At 45.5% G+C, this 16,047-nt stretch overlaps 1 protein-coding gene across 6 annotated transcripts in view; it reads left to right on the forward strand.

Moving 5' to 3' along the window:
* Ss18 (SS18 subunit of BAF chromatin remodeling complex) overlaps window positions 1-16,047 on the forward strand; it is a 250,263-nt gene that overhangs the window by 211,034 nt on the left and 23,182 nt on the right. For all 6 annotated transcript variants that reach the window (XM_052156043.1, XM_052156045.1, XM_052156042.1 and 3 more), the window contains one exon: window positions 14,233-14,386. In XM_052156043.1, the coding sequence (XP_052012003.1) occupies window positions 14,248-14,386 (139 nt within the window). In that variant the 5' untranslated portion in view covers window positions 14,233-14,247. The remainder of the gene's footprint in view (window positions 1-14,232; window positions 14,387-16,047) is intronic.

Genomic DNA, 16,047 nt, shown 5'->3' on the forward strand with positions numbered 1-16,047 from the left:
TTCACAACCAAGTAAACCAGATTCCCGAGGTGTCTTAGAATGACTAACTTCTTCTCGTCACTTTTCTCAACAAACTTTTGTGTGATCTCCTCAAGGCCAGACAAGTCCTGGAGTGGCACTGGCTGGCTGCTTTACCTGCCAGTGTTTGCTTTTCTATGTCCATCTATTTGTTGAGGAAACTGAGTCACTTGCTGTGCAGTCCCTGTCACACTCTGGATTCCATCTCACAGAATTTGTAACTATAACAGGTCCCTGCATCTCAGTGGCACAAACTATACGTTGGTGGAGACTCGGTTGGGCTTGAAGTTCTAGGTTTTCTGTTGGGCCAAGTCAGGAAGATGATGCTTTCAGGATCTGAGATACCAAACTAGTCATCTTTTACACCCAAGGTGTGGGAGCACTGGCTTTCAGGGTGCTTTCTTTCATTTTTGTTTATTTGGGGATTAAGACTCAGATCAGTTTGGATGCTCCAACATTGTTATTACAAGATTTTGATGGTTACTGGGCCCTTTTAGTTGACAGAACTAGAAAATTTTGTTTAAAATACTGAGATGGAAGAGATATTTCTACTTCCAGAAATGGTTTTAGTTATTTTATTTTTACTGAGACGAGGTCTCCCTATATAGCCGAGGTTGGCCCAGCATTTGCTATGTTTACTTTACACCTGCCTCTGGTTCCTAAAGGCATGCACCAACCAACATGCTCACTTGAGAAACTATTTTCCCTAGTTTTGATTTTGTGGTTAGTGTCTCCTGTCTTCACCCACAAGCTTGCAGCGAGCAGATCATGTGATAATGAGTGCACAAGAATGTGTGGGCCCCGACACAGGGCTCCTGCCCTTGAGCTGCGCTCTGCTAGGATAGTTGTGAACATGAAGTAGTTTGTATGGGTATGGCCATAAACTTCATTACCCTTGAGTTGATTTTTGCAAACAGTGGGAGCACTTGGCCTGCTTCTGGTCACTTCTGCGTGGCTGCTTCTCTCTCAGTATGCTTGGAAATTGCCTCTTTTTTCATCCAGCTTATGAAGTATTGGTGTATGTGCGGACCTGTGTCTGACCTTTGTTCTATTGGTCTTTGTAAGGAAATGGCATGATGTCATCACACCTGATCATGCAGTTGCTAGGTACTTCACTCAGGTGTGTGTGCGCATGTGTGTGTGTACATGCATGTGCGCCACAGGTGTGGAGATCAGAGGACAACCCAGTTCTTTCTACCTTTTCATGAGTTCCAGGCCTGTGCTGCTGAGTAAGTGCCTCTAAGTTACCGAGTCTCTGGCCTGTCTGATTTTCAGTGTCTAGCATCTGCACGGATGTGCGTGCGGTGGGGTTTGAGTCTTCGCTTCTGGCATTTCCCTCTCTGTATTCACTCGCAGCTGTGTCTTTTGTTCCCTGCCAGTCCTGACCCCTCTGTTCTTAGCCGTGATAACCCACCCAGGACATCCTTGTCTGCTCCAGTCTCAGGGAGAGAGTCAACTGCCCGTAGGTGTGATGTTGGCTGTAGTATTCTATAGGAAACGCCTATCGGAATAAGTGAAAGTGAGTCTGCTTTGGTTTCTGGGTGCTAATTAACGCGTGAATCTCAGATGACTTGGACTTAGCCAGGGGAGCCTGTGCTTTTCTTCTTCAGTCTGTCAGTGTGGCACTTTGCACTGGCAAACTGACGACTTCCCTGTGTCTGGCTCACTTGGTCCTGGCCTTTGTTGTTTTGTTTTTGAGATGAGACATTGTAGCTGAGGTTGGTGTGGAGCTTGCTGTGTATCCCAGGCTGGCCTTGACTCTTAGAATCCTGCTTTTGCTTCCTCGGTGCTGGCATTACAGGTGTATGTGTGCGAACACCCAGCTTGGTCCCTGTACAGAACACCTGCTGTATTTGGTTTTATCAGGGTCTTTGCATCTTTGTAACTGATCTGTTTGGTTTTTTTTTTATTATTATTATCGATTGTTGCAGACTTCATAAAATGAAATGGAATTTTCTTGCCTTTGCCTTTTCTTATGAAAAGTGAGAGTGCTGAGTAAGACCTTAAATGATCGGCATGCTGCTGTAGAACAGTAGCTGCATTTAGTTTCCTTAACATTTTAAATTTATTTCTATGAAGTTGATGAAATAATTTTTTAAATAATAATAGGATTGTTTGTTTGTTTGTTTGAGACAGGGTTTCTCTGTGCATCCCTGGTTGTCCTGGACCTTTCATTTTAGAGGAGACTGGCCTTGAACTCTGCCTCCTGAATACTGGGATTACAGTCATGCTCCATCACTGCGTGGCTGGAATCTTAATTTGTTTAGGATAATTGACTTGTATATTTTCTTGTGACTTTTCTGTTGGTCTTGACAGATAAAGGTGACCTATTTTTAAAATCTTTTTAAATAATCAATTTTTGGCTTTGATTTTTCTGTATTGAAGGATTTTTTTAAAAGCGTTTTAGACTCAGAACCCCATCACACATTCCACCACCATCATCATGTTATTATTGCAAATAGTCTGGGCTGGCTTCAGGCTCACCACGCACTTGTACAAGGCATGCATATGGCACACTGTTGTGTGACAAACATTTTCCAGGCATAATACACACAGTACTCACCCAGGTAGGAAACCTAGGATAACAAAGTCTAAATGACCACTAGCTTGGTCAACCAGAGAGTTTTATTGGGGTTCCTTATAGGAGCAGAACTGACTCGAAGACAGTTGCATCACCAAAGCCCACCCCAGCACGGGTGACAGCTCACAGAGCTGGGGACCCGGAGCACACTGTGTAGCAGCTGGTAGGCAGCTTGCATAAGCTGGAGTGTGCGTGTTGTTTCCATGTGACTCAGTTTGCCTAGTCAGCTAGGCTGGTTTCTGCTGCTTCCAGGCAACCCATCTGGTGTGAGTTGCCACTTGACTTGTCTTACAGTTGTCTTTGTAGCGTCCACGCAGCTCTTATTGCTTTACTCTGGCAGGGAGGGGCTTAGTGAATCTGGTCAGTTTCAGGGACTTCCTAAAGTTGTTTTGAGTTGTTCATCTCCCTGCTTGTTAAAGACCACCTCTGCCCGATGGAGTGTTTCAATCCAGGGGGAATATACAGCGTACTCATACATGCATGCAGGTAAAACACTCACTCAGACACATGAAACGAGTGGATAAGAAAAAATGTAATACTTTATGGCACGTGGATGTGGTGAAGGTGGAGGCAGTGTGCAACTGGAGCCTTCCTGGGACCAAAGGCATCAGATTCAGAGGCATTGTAGTAGGACGGTCAGGAAAGGGGTGGGGACGGATATTTGCTAACCAGTGGAGAGTCATTTTCTAAGTACATAAAAGCACATTTTGATCTGAAAAGAAGGCGGCTGGCAGTCATGTGTCTTGCTTTTCACTTTTTTCAAGGTTTAAATAGTATAACTTTAGTCTCACTTTACTAAGGGTAGTTGTTGTAAGTGATTTACTTGTATGCAGAGACTGAAAGGCTGGTCTGTGAGTAAAAATTGATTAAGAGTACATAGTTCTATATTTTAGACAAAACTTTTCATTTCTGGCTTGTGAGTTTTAGGTGATGTTACATTTATTCTTGTCTGAAGTTACGGAAATTTAATGTGGCTGTTTTTATAAGTACAAGAAGTAATAAAAGAACACGTGGTATTGTAGGGCATTCTGAACATTTCAGTGTTGTGTGTGTGTTGCCATGTCACATGAAGTTACGGAACAGAGCCCTAAGTATGAACATGAAGTCGTGGTGTCTGTCGACAGAAGTAGTATTTTTCCTAACATACTTGTTCTTTGACTTCTTGATTTCTCTTCTTAAACTATGTGTGTTATCGGTGTGTGCATGTGTAAGTACAGGTGCTCATGGAGTCCACAGAGGGTGTTGGATTGCTTAGACCTGCCGTTCCAGGCCTTGATAAGATTTCTAGCGTGAGTGTAGAACCTGAACTGGAGTCCTCTGCAAGAACAGTAACCTTAACTACTGAGCCATCTCTTCCCCTCGCTCCTGTTAGTTTTTAATCTTACCTTTCACTGCTCAGTCCATGGCACGAATGTACATCCATTCTTCTGTTTCTTCTCAGTGCATGCAATTCTTCAGGGAGGATTCATTTATGCTCCTACTTTCCTGTGCTCTTTAGTTTCTCCCTAGAAATAGATGGTTTCCAAATAAGGAGTCCCTTGCCTGAGTGTGAGACAGGACTGTAACTGCCATTAGACACGCCCATTTGCTTATCCTACAGACCTTTCCACAGTATGACAGAAACAAACAAGAACCCTTGTTTGTGACTGTTGTGTGACAGACTTCCTGGGGAGACACAGCACACACATCCGTTGACCCCAGAAAGGGAGTCCATGACAGACCAAAGTACCGCTGTGGTAAACCAGTGCATTTTATTGGGGTTCCTTATGGGAATATGGGTGGGTGGGGTTCCTTACAGGAGCAGAAATGACTCAGAATACCTGGATCACTAAAGCCCACCCCAGCGTGGGTGGCAGGCAGCTCACAGAAGCTGGGGGCCCCTATTGCCCACAGGCAGCTCCACAGGCCTGAGAGTCCCTTCCGGTGCTCAGTTGTTCTGAACCTCTTGTGAGCAGCTCCACTGGTCTCTCTTTTAAATGGAGTTGGCCCCTCTCTGCTACATTCAGGCTGCTTCTTGACCCTTCGTGTTCTGCGTGTTATCGCTGTCTTCTGTATAGTCAGTCGGCTGTTTTGAGACCGACTCTTCCTGTTAGTAAATTCCAGGGGAGGGGTGTACATTAGATTCAGTACAGATTAAAGGATCAGTATTTACCTGATCTTCTGGGGGATGGTTTTTGTTTTGTTTGTTAGTGTAAAAAAGAAAACACTAGAAAGATTGATTTTTTTTTTTTTTTATTCCTTCAGAAATGTAAAACAAAGAATTTTACATGCCTTAAAAGTTTAATAGCGAAATGGCTTAAATGTGTATTTGATATAGAACAATATGTACTATTCCAGAAATACTATGTGTGTTAAAAATGCCCTTTAAGCAGCAGACGAGATTACGAGCTTTGCTTAGTTAGGGACTTCTCTGTGAGGAAGTCGGTCTGTGTTTGTGGGCTGATCCCTCTGTGCGCGTGTTCTAAATGCTACTATCACAGGCGGCGTTGTACCAACATGCCACTGACTTCAGATCTATTTAAGATCTACATGATGCCTCGTGGACTTTTATCTATCACATTTAGAATCCTATGCAATCGAATCTAGATATGTAAAGAAGTTGGCTGTATCTTTGTGTGAATAGTGTGTATGTGTGTGTGTTGTTGGCACAGGTGCAAAAAATAGTGAAAGTGTATTCTGATGGAACCTAAAGATCGTCCCTTTGACTTTAATTGGAAATACTGTTTCAGTATTCCAACAGTAAGTAATGAATAACCTGCTGGGTTTTTGTTTGTTTGTTTAATTGAATGCATGTGTATTGTGTGTGTTTACATGTATGGGCTTGTGTGTGGAGTCCAGAGATTGGCTTCTGACCTTTTCCTCGGTTGCTCTAGGTGTTATTATTTTTTTTTTTGTGGTGGGTGTCTTACAAGACCCGGTCCTCACTGGCTTGGTCAGGCTCACGGGCTCTAGGGATCTTGTGGCTTGGCTACCAGTCACCTCTACTCCCAAGGCTTACATGGGTGCTGGAGATCCGGAGCCAGGTCTTCGTGTTTGAGTGACACACACTTTACCAACTCACACATTGCATTATGTATGCAAGTACACAAGAGTATTCACAGAGAGCTATCTACTGAAGCATTATTTATATTAATAAAATTAACAAACAGGAGCAAGTGTTAGTATTGAGGATGAATTAAAGAGTAGAGTTTTACACTTGAATAAGGTTAAGTTGTACAGTAATGAAGAATAATGTGCATAGTAGAATTTTTAAAAATTGCAGAATGGTCCTGCACTAGTTTTAAAAATTCAACATATATTTATTTAAGTCTGTTTTGTTTCAATAAATGTATATAGTAAGCTTTTAGATTTCTTAATTGTATTTATTTGTCATGTTTATAAAAGCACCGCTTTTGTAATTTAAGCAAATTGATAGATGTAAAAAATAATATAAAGGATGAATATAAATGTGCTAGTTATTTTTGTTACTATGACAGAATACCCAAGGAAGCACCTTACGGATTAAAGGTTTGCTTTGGCAGCAAGTGTTCAGAAAAAGGAGTCTACCGGCCAGCTGTCTCCATTGCTTTCCAGCAGTAGAGAGAGAACGGGTGGAGCGAGGCTGTGGCAGGAAGCTGTTCACCTCCGGGCAATCGGGAAACCGAGAGAATTAACAGGAAGGGCACCGGGCCAAGGAAGACCCCTCATGGGCACGAACCTGGTGACCAGCTCCTCCCAGCTAGTTTCCACAGTCCCTTGCTTCGGTGCTTCCAACCGTCCACTCAAAATGTAAATCTGTCATTGGATTAAAGTTGGTAGGCCGGAAAGTTTGTGGTGTGGTGTTTGAGGAAGTAATTCTGCAGACACCCGCAAGCACGCTCTGCGCTTTCCTGCTCTGCTCAAGCAGTGCTGTTGACCTTTGGGACTGACTGCCACACGTGCTCTCCCTCATCTCCTTATGTGTGGCATGTCTGTAGCTTGCCGGCTGAGCGTTTAATGCTCTCATATTCCCAAGCCTGTGAGTTAGATTCCAGCGTTTGCATACACATCCCAAGTACTTGGGCTTGGAGAGGTGGCACACTGACTGGTAAGGAAGCTTGCTGTGTAAGCATGGAGCCCTCGCTGCCTTTCCATTGCTGTGATAAAACACCCTGACCAAGGCAACTCATACCAGAGTTTATTGGGGTGTACAGTTGCAGAGGGCTAGAGTCCGTGGTCTGGAGCATAGCAGCAGGGTGGCAGGGCGGGTGGGCTGGTGGGCGGGCGGGCTCTGGAACTGCTGCTGAGAGAGAACTCACAGAGAAAACTTTGGGTGGCATGGATTTTGATGCCTAAAGCTCACCCCAGTGACACACCTCCTCCAGGAAGGTCATACCTAATTCTCAAACTGCTCACCTGCTGGGACAAACATTCAAATGTATGGGTTTGCTTTCTTATTTAAAATTAAGCGATCCCAGTTACTCCTGCACTTGGGAGGCTCACCTAGGAGAGTCAAAGGCTCCATGACAACCTGGCCTACAATAGTAGACCCACTCTCAGTTTAATGGGTTGAGAATGTCTGTTCATTTGTTAGTATGTTGGAGTTGATAAACTCAGGTTGTCAGTTTGTTATGTCAGAAATACTTGATCTCATGAATGAGAAAGAGTGAGTTGATTGGGAGCCTGGTACTAAACTGGGGAGTGTCCAGGTAGTAGATTGAGCACCTCCTCCCCACCGAGGCTTGAGCCCTAGGGTGTCTGGAGAATGGCGCCTCAGAGAGAGAAGAGGGAGCCTCAGCTGTGGCAGGCCAGCCACCCAGTCAGGTCTTGTGGTTAGCTGAGGGTTTTTTAACTAGGTTTCCAGTCCAGGGGTTAAGATGATTCAGTTTTGAGAATTCATTGGTGACACCTAACTCCTGCAGAAATTCAGTACTGGTCACTATGGCATCCTGAGATTTCCTGTGGGAATGAGTGGCTTCGAGAGGAGACCTTCCTAAGCTGTTTAAGATAGGTGTGTGTGGATATATGATGAATATATGTACACACATGTATATGTATATGTATATGTATATATATATATATATATATATATATTCATCACCTGTGTGGTGTGTGTGTGTGTGTGTGTGTGTGTGTGTGAGAGAGAGAAAGAGAGAGAGAGAGAGAGAGAGAGAGAGAGAGAGAGAGAGAGAGAGAGAGAGACTAAATAGGGCCAGAAGGTAAGGCGAGCAAGCCACTGTGAGGCCGGTGAGGCCACTTGCCTCAGTGCATGACTACCCCAGCCTCTCGTGTGTGTGTGTGTGTGTGTGTGTGTGACTTTTACCGGCTTTAGGCATGTTCCGTGCACACGTCTCCTCTTGCTCTTGGTTTTGATTCTCATGTTTCTGTGTCATTTTAGTGCCTCCTTGTGGGAGCTCTATTAATGCCAGTTAGACTACAGCTGAGGAAGCTAAGGGTCTCGTCTGTACTGCTGTTTGTATCCTAAGACAGATTGAAGGTAATTTGAGATAAGGATTTATAGTTTTTATGAAAAACAGAAAATTTTGAGCTCATTAGTTAATTGAAAACACATTGTTTATGTTTGGCTGTAGTGGTTCGTGCTTCTGAAGTGTCAGTGAACAAAACAACCAGAAATCCCTACTCTTTTGGGTCTGTGTTCCATCAGGCAAGGCAGGTGCAGTAAACGATCCTTTTGGGTGTTGAAAGGTGGCGGGCTGTGGCAAGGGAAGGCAGAGAGCAGGAGAGGTATCCTGGGGTACTGGGGGGTAGCAGGGAAGGCAGAGAGCAGGAGAGGTATCCTGGGGTACTGGGGGTTGCAGGGAAGGCAGAGGGCAGGAGAGGTATCCTGGGGTACTGGGGGTTGCAGGGAAGGCAGAGAGCAGGAGAGGTATCCTGGGGTACTGGGGGTTGCTGGGTGGGGTGTGCACGGTCAGATTGCTGCACGTCTTTGCGAAGGGGACCTTGGGCAGAGTAAGGAGGCACGCCAACAGAAGATTGCTCCGAGGACTATTCCAAGGGCCGGAGTTTCTCTTCTGAAAGTTGAGAAGTTGTTCTACAGGACCCTGTGCAGACTCTGCAGACTGGTACAGAATCAGGAGGCAGCTGTTAAACCGGACATGTGGCAGCTGTTAAACCGCACCTGGATGGAAGTCCAGGAGGTGGAGACGAGGGCACATCCCAGGTTAGAGTAGAGGCCCAAGGATGCGCAGAGAAGGTAAAGCTAGGGGAATGAGGGAGGCGTTGGCGCCTCCACCGTTTCCGGGTAGAACTGGCTTCGTGAGACTGAGCATGAGAGGTGAGCAGGCCTTTGCCTCTGTGGGGTGGGATTTCTAGGAGTGGTAGAGCAGTGGTGGGATGGGGCGGGGTGGGGCGGGGTGGGGCGGGCGGGGCGGGAGGAGGGCTGTGCAAGAGTGCTCTGAGCATGCTCAGGGCCCTGGCAGTCGCTCAGTGAAAGGCCTGGAAGGTTTCGTAATCAAGTTGATACTGGATGGCTGGAGGCCTGAACAGTTAGCGCTTAATATAACCGTGGCCCTCACCCCTTTAACTTACTGCACAGTAGAATTGGTACAGTGAGCGCTCACCCACGTGGGGATTAGAAGTGAGCTAAGCAGTGGAGCGGAGGCTTCTGGGAGTAGACAGTGGGGCCAGTTATCCTCATGCCAGGAAAAGGAGAGAGTGAGGTGCCCTTTTACCTGTCACTCATACTCAGTGAAGTCACCTTTAGGTGACTTTACGACCTGTCAGAATAATGCTCTCATCCCCAGAGTTTCCAGTGTCCCTTTCTTACCTAGTTTTTAATTCTTTGACCTTTTTGTAATTGACTGTAGAAGTTTTTAAAATAAGAACTGAACCTCAAACCCAGGCCGCAATGCTGGGCTTCAGACCCAGGGCCCTGCAAGTCCTTGTTATCTGTGTCCATGCTTTCTACTTTGAACTTTGCCGTGGCCTGCCTGAAGCACCATTGCATCGATGGTTCTCTGATGTAAATGTTCCCTTTCCTATATCAGCGCTATGAAGTTATACCTACATTTCCTTAAAAGTTTATCCAACAGCTGCAGTTATCCAACAGTCGCGTAGTTTTTCTTCCTGAAATATCTTTGTCTGGGAGTAATGAGCCCATAAAGAATTCCTGCTCTCCTTATTTTGGATTTCTGAAAGGTTACATATGAATTTCTATTTTTTTCTTTTTATTCCTAAGTGATTTAGACATGAAACCACAATAAAAGCTCATGAGATTTCTTCAGGAAAAGTTTTAAATCATGGATTAGGTGGGTTTTGTTTATTTGTTTTGGTTTTGGTTTTTCAAGACAGAGTTTCACTGAGTAGCACTAGCTGTGCTTGAACTAGCTCTGTAAACCGGTCTGGCTGGACTCACAGAGATCTGCCTCCCAAGTGTGCCTGGATCAGTTTTTTTTTTAATAGAGAAATGTTTGCATCTGCCTCCCATCTGTCTCCCTTTCTTGGTGCTGGGACAGTCTAGGGCCTGCAGTGTGCTAGCTGCCCAAGTGCTGAGCTCTCCTGCCCCTCCTGAACTGCACCACTCCTCAGGAGCTACCCTGCCCCTCAGGACCTACCCTGCCCCTCAGGAGCTACCCTGCCCCTCAGGAGTTGCATTACCCCATCCCCCAGGACCTACCCCGCCCCTCAGGAGCTATGGGCCCTTCAGACTTTAAGTTTTCGGGTCACTTTCCTTAATGTTTCAAATGCCCTGGCTACTCATCTGGTTATCTGGCTCCCTCTCCTGTCTCGGCCCTCTTGCTTCACCGCTCTTTGAAGCCGTGTTATGAAAGGTGCACGCTCTTGCCGGCCCTCGGGGAGAAGCTCTTCACCTCGGGGAGAAGCTGTCCTTTCCTGGCTAGGGCCCTGCGCTCTCTAGTGCTGTGCTCCTGAGCTGTTCCCGGCACCGCAGACTGTTACCGTTATTTTGAATGTTATAGTACTGTTTGTTTATTGATGTATTCATTTCTTCTGTATTAGCCCCAATACATGTTTTTGTATAGTTACTTGCTTCTTAAAAGGTTTATTTCATTTCTTTTGCGTTTAATTTCTTTTGCATGTTGGAGGGTTGCCTGCATATGCACTCGTCGCCTGCAGAGGTGAGAAGATGGCTGCTGGGTCCCCTTAGCTGGAATTTCAGGCCTGAGCTGCCCTTTAGGTGCTGGAAACTGAACTCTTTGGAAGAGTAGCCAGAAGCTGTCTTCAGCCATCGCTCCAGACCCTGATTATTTTGGTGAAACAAATAACAAATTCTTAATAAATTCTAGCTTTTGCTCATCATAAATGATTTTTATTTCACTCTCAAGTTGGGCAGAGAGTATTCTATCTTAGTATAAACTCTGGGCTAGCTTGTTGACTTTCTATGTATTGTCTTACCACTTTAAAAGAGTCTTTTTGTTTTGCTTTTTTTTTTTTGTTTTTTTGTCTTGTGTTGTTTTTGTTTTTAAGGAGTTGTTTTATTGGCTTTGAAACTCTCAGCCAGTATTGTCCGGAATCATCACTGTGTTTTAGTGTGTATTTTCTAACTTCAGTGAGATGGTGTATTTGCTTTATATTTCTCATTCAGGACTGGACCTCCAACCGTGGGCTGTGGGCAGGCCAGAGCCGCTTCTCCCCTGTTCACACCTGGGCTGTGGGCAGGCTAGAGCCGCTTCTCCCCTGTTCACACCTGGGCTGTGGGCAGGCTAGAGCCGCTTCTTCACTGTTCACACCTGGGCTGTGGGCAGGCTAGAGCCGCTTCTTCACTGTTCACACCTGGGTTGTGTGCAGGTTAGAGCAGCTTCTTTACTGTTCACACCTGGGCTGTGGGCAGGTTAGAGCAGTTTCTCTCCTGTTCACACCTGGGCTGTGGGCAGGTTAGAGCAGTTTCTCCCCTGTTCACACCTGGGCTGTGGGCAGGTTAGAGCAGCTCTCCACCCCCACCCGCCCATGTCCCAGCCATGTGCTCTCTCTGCTTGTGTCTTCTCTTTCATCTCTGTATTGTTTCTGTAAATTATCTCCAGTCCTGTTTTTTGTTTCTGTCTGTTGCACTCTTAAGTTCAGTGACTTTCTTTTCTGGTTCCTTTAAAAGATTTCTAGGACTTTATAGATATTTTCTGTTTTCCTGGTGCCCCTCCAACCTTGACCACTCTTGATAGTATCAAGCATGGTTATTTTTAAGTTGTTTCTGTGTCTTTGTTACTTGTGTATTGGGGAGGTTGTTCAGGTGTAAAGAGGCTTGTTGCCAAGCTGACTGTGAATTTGGTCCCTAGGATCCCAGTGAAAAGAGAAAACCAGGTCCCTCAAACTGCCTTCCGACAGTGGCCATCTCTAACGCACACTTAATAAATTTTTTTAGAACTTAATGTTACTCTTGTTTCTCTTATCTGTCTATGCTTTTGGATTGAAATAAGAGTTGTATAATAGTCACAGTGTTAGCCACTGTAAGGCGCACAGCTCGGGACCCTTCAGCATGCTCACAGTTATGCGAGTGTTTGCCACTGTCATTTCAAAAGCACGAAACCAGCAGCCAGATAGCTGGCTCAGTGGCTAAGAGCACGAGCTGTTTTTGTGGAAGTCCTGGGTTCAGTTTGCAGCCATATTGGTGGTCCACAGCATCTGTAACTCCAATCCCGGAGGACCCAGTGCTCCATTCTAGATTCCTTGGGTACCAGGCAGGCATGCGGTGTACATATATACATTTAGGTAAGACACCTAAACATTAAAAACAAAATCTTATAAATGAAAAGCCCCTCATATCTGATACCACTGAATCTCGATTCTCCCTTCTCCTCACTGGGCAGCAGCTAGACTTCTGTCTGTCTCTGCTTTTACCTGTCCTGCACATTTGTAAAACCGGAGCCATGTGATAGCCACTTCCGTGCAGCCTTTCTCCCTTGTTGACCTTCAGTCATGCCTACAACAGACGGTGTTTCTGTGTGGCTAAATAGTACCACTATATGGTCGTCCGCGTTCTGTTTGTCATGTGGGGGCTCTTCCGAGGGATCCCTGAGTGAGTGCTTTATCTACACGTTGTGCCAAGACGATGTGCTTTCAGCTCTAGAATATGTACAGGAGTCGGAGTTGCTGGATTCACTGCTCCCCCGGTGCCGAGCTTGCTGCGTGGCGACGTTTGCCAGGGTCGGGTGCCTGCATCCCCACCAGAACACGTCTGGGTTCTGTCCCTCTTGGATTTGCTGTTTCATCCAGTTTTTACCTGGATACTGTTACAGCCATTCTGCTGCTGTTGGACCCTTCCTTCCTGTTTTTCATAATGCCCCGTGGCTTTAACAGTGTCCAGCGTGTGACTGAGCAACAGCAGTACACGCCTGTGCTGTTTCTCCCACAGGGAGCCATGTGCCCTTGCTTAAGTCTAGGGAGGCTCAGGTTAGACTTGCTAAGGCTGATCTGTTAAGTCTGACATTAGTCTAAGAAGATGGTGCCCTCTCCAGCGAGCTTGAGTTCCTCCTGAGAGTCCCTGTGACTGGGGGCCTGCACCAGCCGTGGTCCAGTCACTTCCAGTCACCTGCCTCTCTCACCTGCTGCTTTGCTTCCTCGCTTCACGGGCCTCTTCTGATCTTTTATATATAAGTTATCATTTTTTTCTGGTTGTCAGAGATTCCAAAGAACTCTAGCTTTCTACTGGGCTCACCCTGTGTACCACACAGTGAAGGAAGGCCGAGGTCTAGTGTGTGGTCTTGCATTTGACCCCTCTTTCTGGCAAGGTAGCCTTCAATTCCTTCACCCAGACTTGTTTTTTAGATCCTTCAGGTTGTGTCTGGTTCTGTTCGCTCATTTGTGCCCCCAGCACCTTGTAGCTCTCATTAGGGAGGGTTTGGTTGTTGTTCCTTGTGATGATGATAGTGATTCAAGATGGAGGGGCTGCCGGACTCGACATTGCTGGAAGGTCTGGAAGGGAAGGGCAGGGCAGGACAGATTCCTGCCTGCGTGCGTGCGTGCGTGCGTGCGTGCGTGTGTGTGTGTGTGTGTGTGTGTCTGTGTCTGTGTCTGTGTGTCTGTGTGTCTGCGCGCACGTGCGTGTGCGTGCATCCTTTCACTCTTTTGTGAACTCTCAGGTTTAGTGAGTGGTTTGCATTAGCATTGTCTCTGGTCCCTGTGCCCTCAGAGGCCATCAGTAACATTCCCAACCTATAGTAGTGACTGGTACAGAACTGTTGAGGCGTGCTGTCAGCTCCTGTTTTAAAGCATTCTTCCAGTTCCGGTACTTACCCTCTAAGTATAAATGACAGCGTTCTCTGAGACTTCTTGCTCCTTTTACATATTTTACTGCTGCTATCTCCTTTGCAGGTAAAAATCTACTATTAGTAAACATCCAGACATCTTCATAAGGAAAGGGCACTTAGCTTTTTAAATGTAACTTAACAATAATAGACACATTAGAGATCATAAATAAATAAATGGAAAGCCTGTATAGCCTGTTAGAAAATTCCTTTCCCTGTGAGATTTTATAAGTTAAAACACCCTTTAACTGTAGTCTACTTTCCAAGGCACTGAAGTTATGAGGGATATTAAATATGATATTAATAAATGCATCATTAAAATGTATTGGAAGGCACTGAAATGCATTTATTGTTTTGTTTATATCCAGTTTAGTAATATAGACAGCAGCGATTCCATATGAATCCTTAATAAGTTTCTTAATGCCGTTTCTCTTGTTTGACTAAGCTGTCTTCTTTCAGCCGCCCACACAGAATATGCCTATGGGTCCTGGAGGGATGAGTCAGAGTGGCCCTCCGCCCCCTCCCCGCTCCCACAACATGCCTTCCGATGGAATGGTGGGTGGGGGCCCTCCTGCGCCACACATGCAGAACCAGATGAACGGACAGATGCCTGGTAAGTTTTTCTCCTCTAAGACATTAACACCAGAGTTGCTTAGCAACTGAAACGACATGGGGGCTCCGGGGATACTAGACTGTTGATGACAAAACTGCTTTGAATGCCCCCGAGTCCAAGCTCGCTCCGAGTTTGTTAGCTACAGAGCGACGTGACCTGTATTCAGTGTTTATCAGGCCGCCCTTGGGCTTTGATGTAGCTGACACCCAGCATTCCTCTGATGAACAGAACTGGCTAAATTTAGTCTGTCTGAAACTATGCAATGCAGTCGGCTTTAGAAGCTTTTTTTGGGGGGGTGGGGGGAAGGGATTGTGCCATGGCTTAAGAATTAAAACCTGTTCGTGAAAAACTACCATGTTTATTTACCTGAAAATGCATTGATCTCCGAAGTAGGGACACTGCAAAGACCACATGGGGACACGGACAGAATTGCCCCTGAAGTGCCTAGGGTATTTAGTATTTCCTTGCAGATATTTTTGAAGCCAAATCAAGATTGTTATTAGTACATATGTTTATAGATTATGACTAATATGGAAGTTGATTTAGAAGCAGCATTAAAAGCTGAGGACTATGTAAGCTTCCTTATGCACTGAGTCCTTCCCTTTACCCGCCTAGCTGTGGCAGCAGGACAGTAATGACCTTCATAGGCCTTCTGGGTGTTTATCTAGTTGCCTTTTAAAGAATGTTTCTTTAAAACTATTGTGTTTTTATAATAAATAGTCCGTAGCATCAGTTTTAATAAAGTGTATTCTCCCTTTAGTGTGAGAATATTTTTACTTTCTGGGGACAAAGATTATTTTCATTAGCCAGAAAGAAAAGAGCACACTGTTCAAATAGCAATAGAGTAAATTAACATAACAGAACCATTTTTATTATTAGCCTGATAATTGAAATGCTCAGCATAGTCTCTTACTTGGCTGGCTGTGCCTTTGGTTGCCTTGTTGTCCAAGGAAGACAGACATGCTAAAAGAATCCAAGGGGAGAGCAGCGAGCTGAGAGACAAGGTAGCCTGCTTTAGATGGTCATGTGTAGCTGATACCTCAGGAGGTGGGTGGTGCTTCTGTCATCCTCACATGTTTCCTGCTAAGGTTTGCACATCGATGGTCCCTACACAGCGTGGAAGTGGGAGTATGGACAGATGACCTTTTAGTTTCCAGTTAGGCTGTCGTCGAGAGAAAGCTGCTTGCCAAGCCCGTGTCGGACTCTCTAGGATAGCAGCTTTAGAACTGGGAATACCGTGCTAGTCCAGGTTAGCAAGCTCTGTGAGTTTGTGTGGTTTAGAATTCTTAGCCAGCTCTCCAGATTACAGCGATGCCCAAGACTAAGGAAACCCAGAGAAGCAAATAATGACGAGTAGCTTGACATACTGGTTTATCTATAAAGCCTGATATAATAGCAGTATGTTCTTTTTATTAAAAGTTTTAAATACTTACTATTGTGGATGTGTATGGAAGTCAGAGGAAGATTGAGGCATTGCTGTCTGCCTTGCTGAGGCAGGGTCTTGTTTCTGTGGCAGCTGTGTACTCCAGGCTAGCCAGCCTGCGGGCTTCTCTTCTGCCTCCCCTTATATTGCGTGAAGCATGCTGGGTTGCTACTGTGTCTGGCTTTTTATGTAGATTTTAAGCATTGAGCTTAGATCAGTAGGCTTACAGAGCAGGAAA

Source organism: Apodemus sylvaticus, chromosome 13 (assembly GCF_947179515.1).
Source record: "Apodemus sylvaticus chromosome 13, mApoSyl1.1, whole genome shotgun sequence".
In the NCBI taxonomy this organism is placed as follows: domain Eukaryota; kingdom Metazoa; phylum Chordata; class Mammalia; order Rodentia; family Muridae; genus Apodemus; species Apodemus sylvaticus.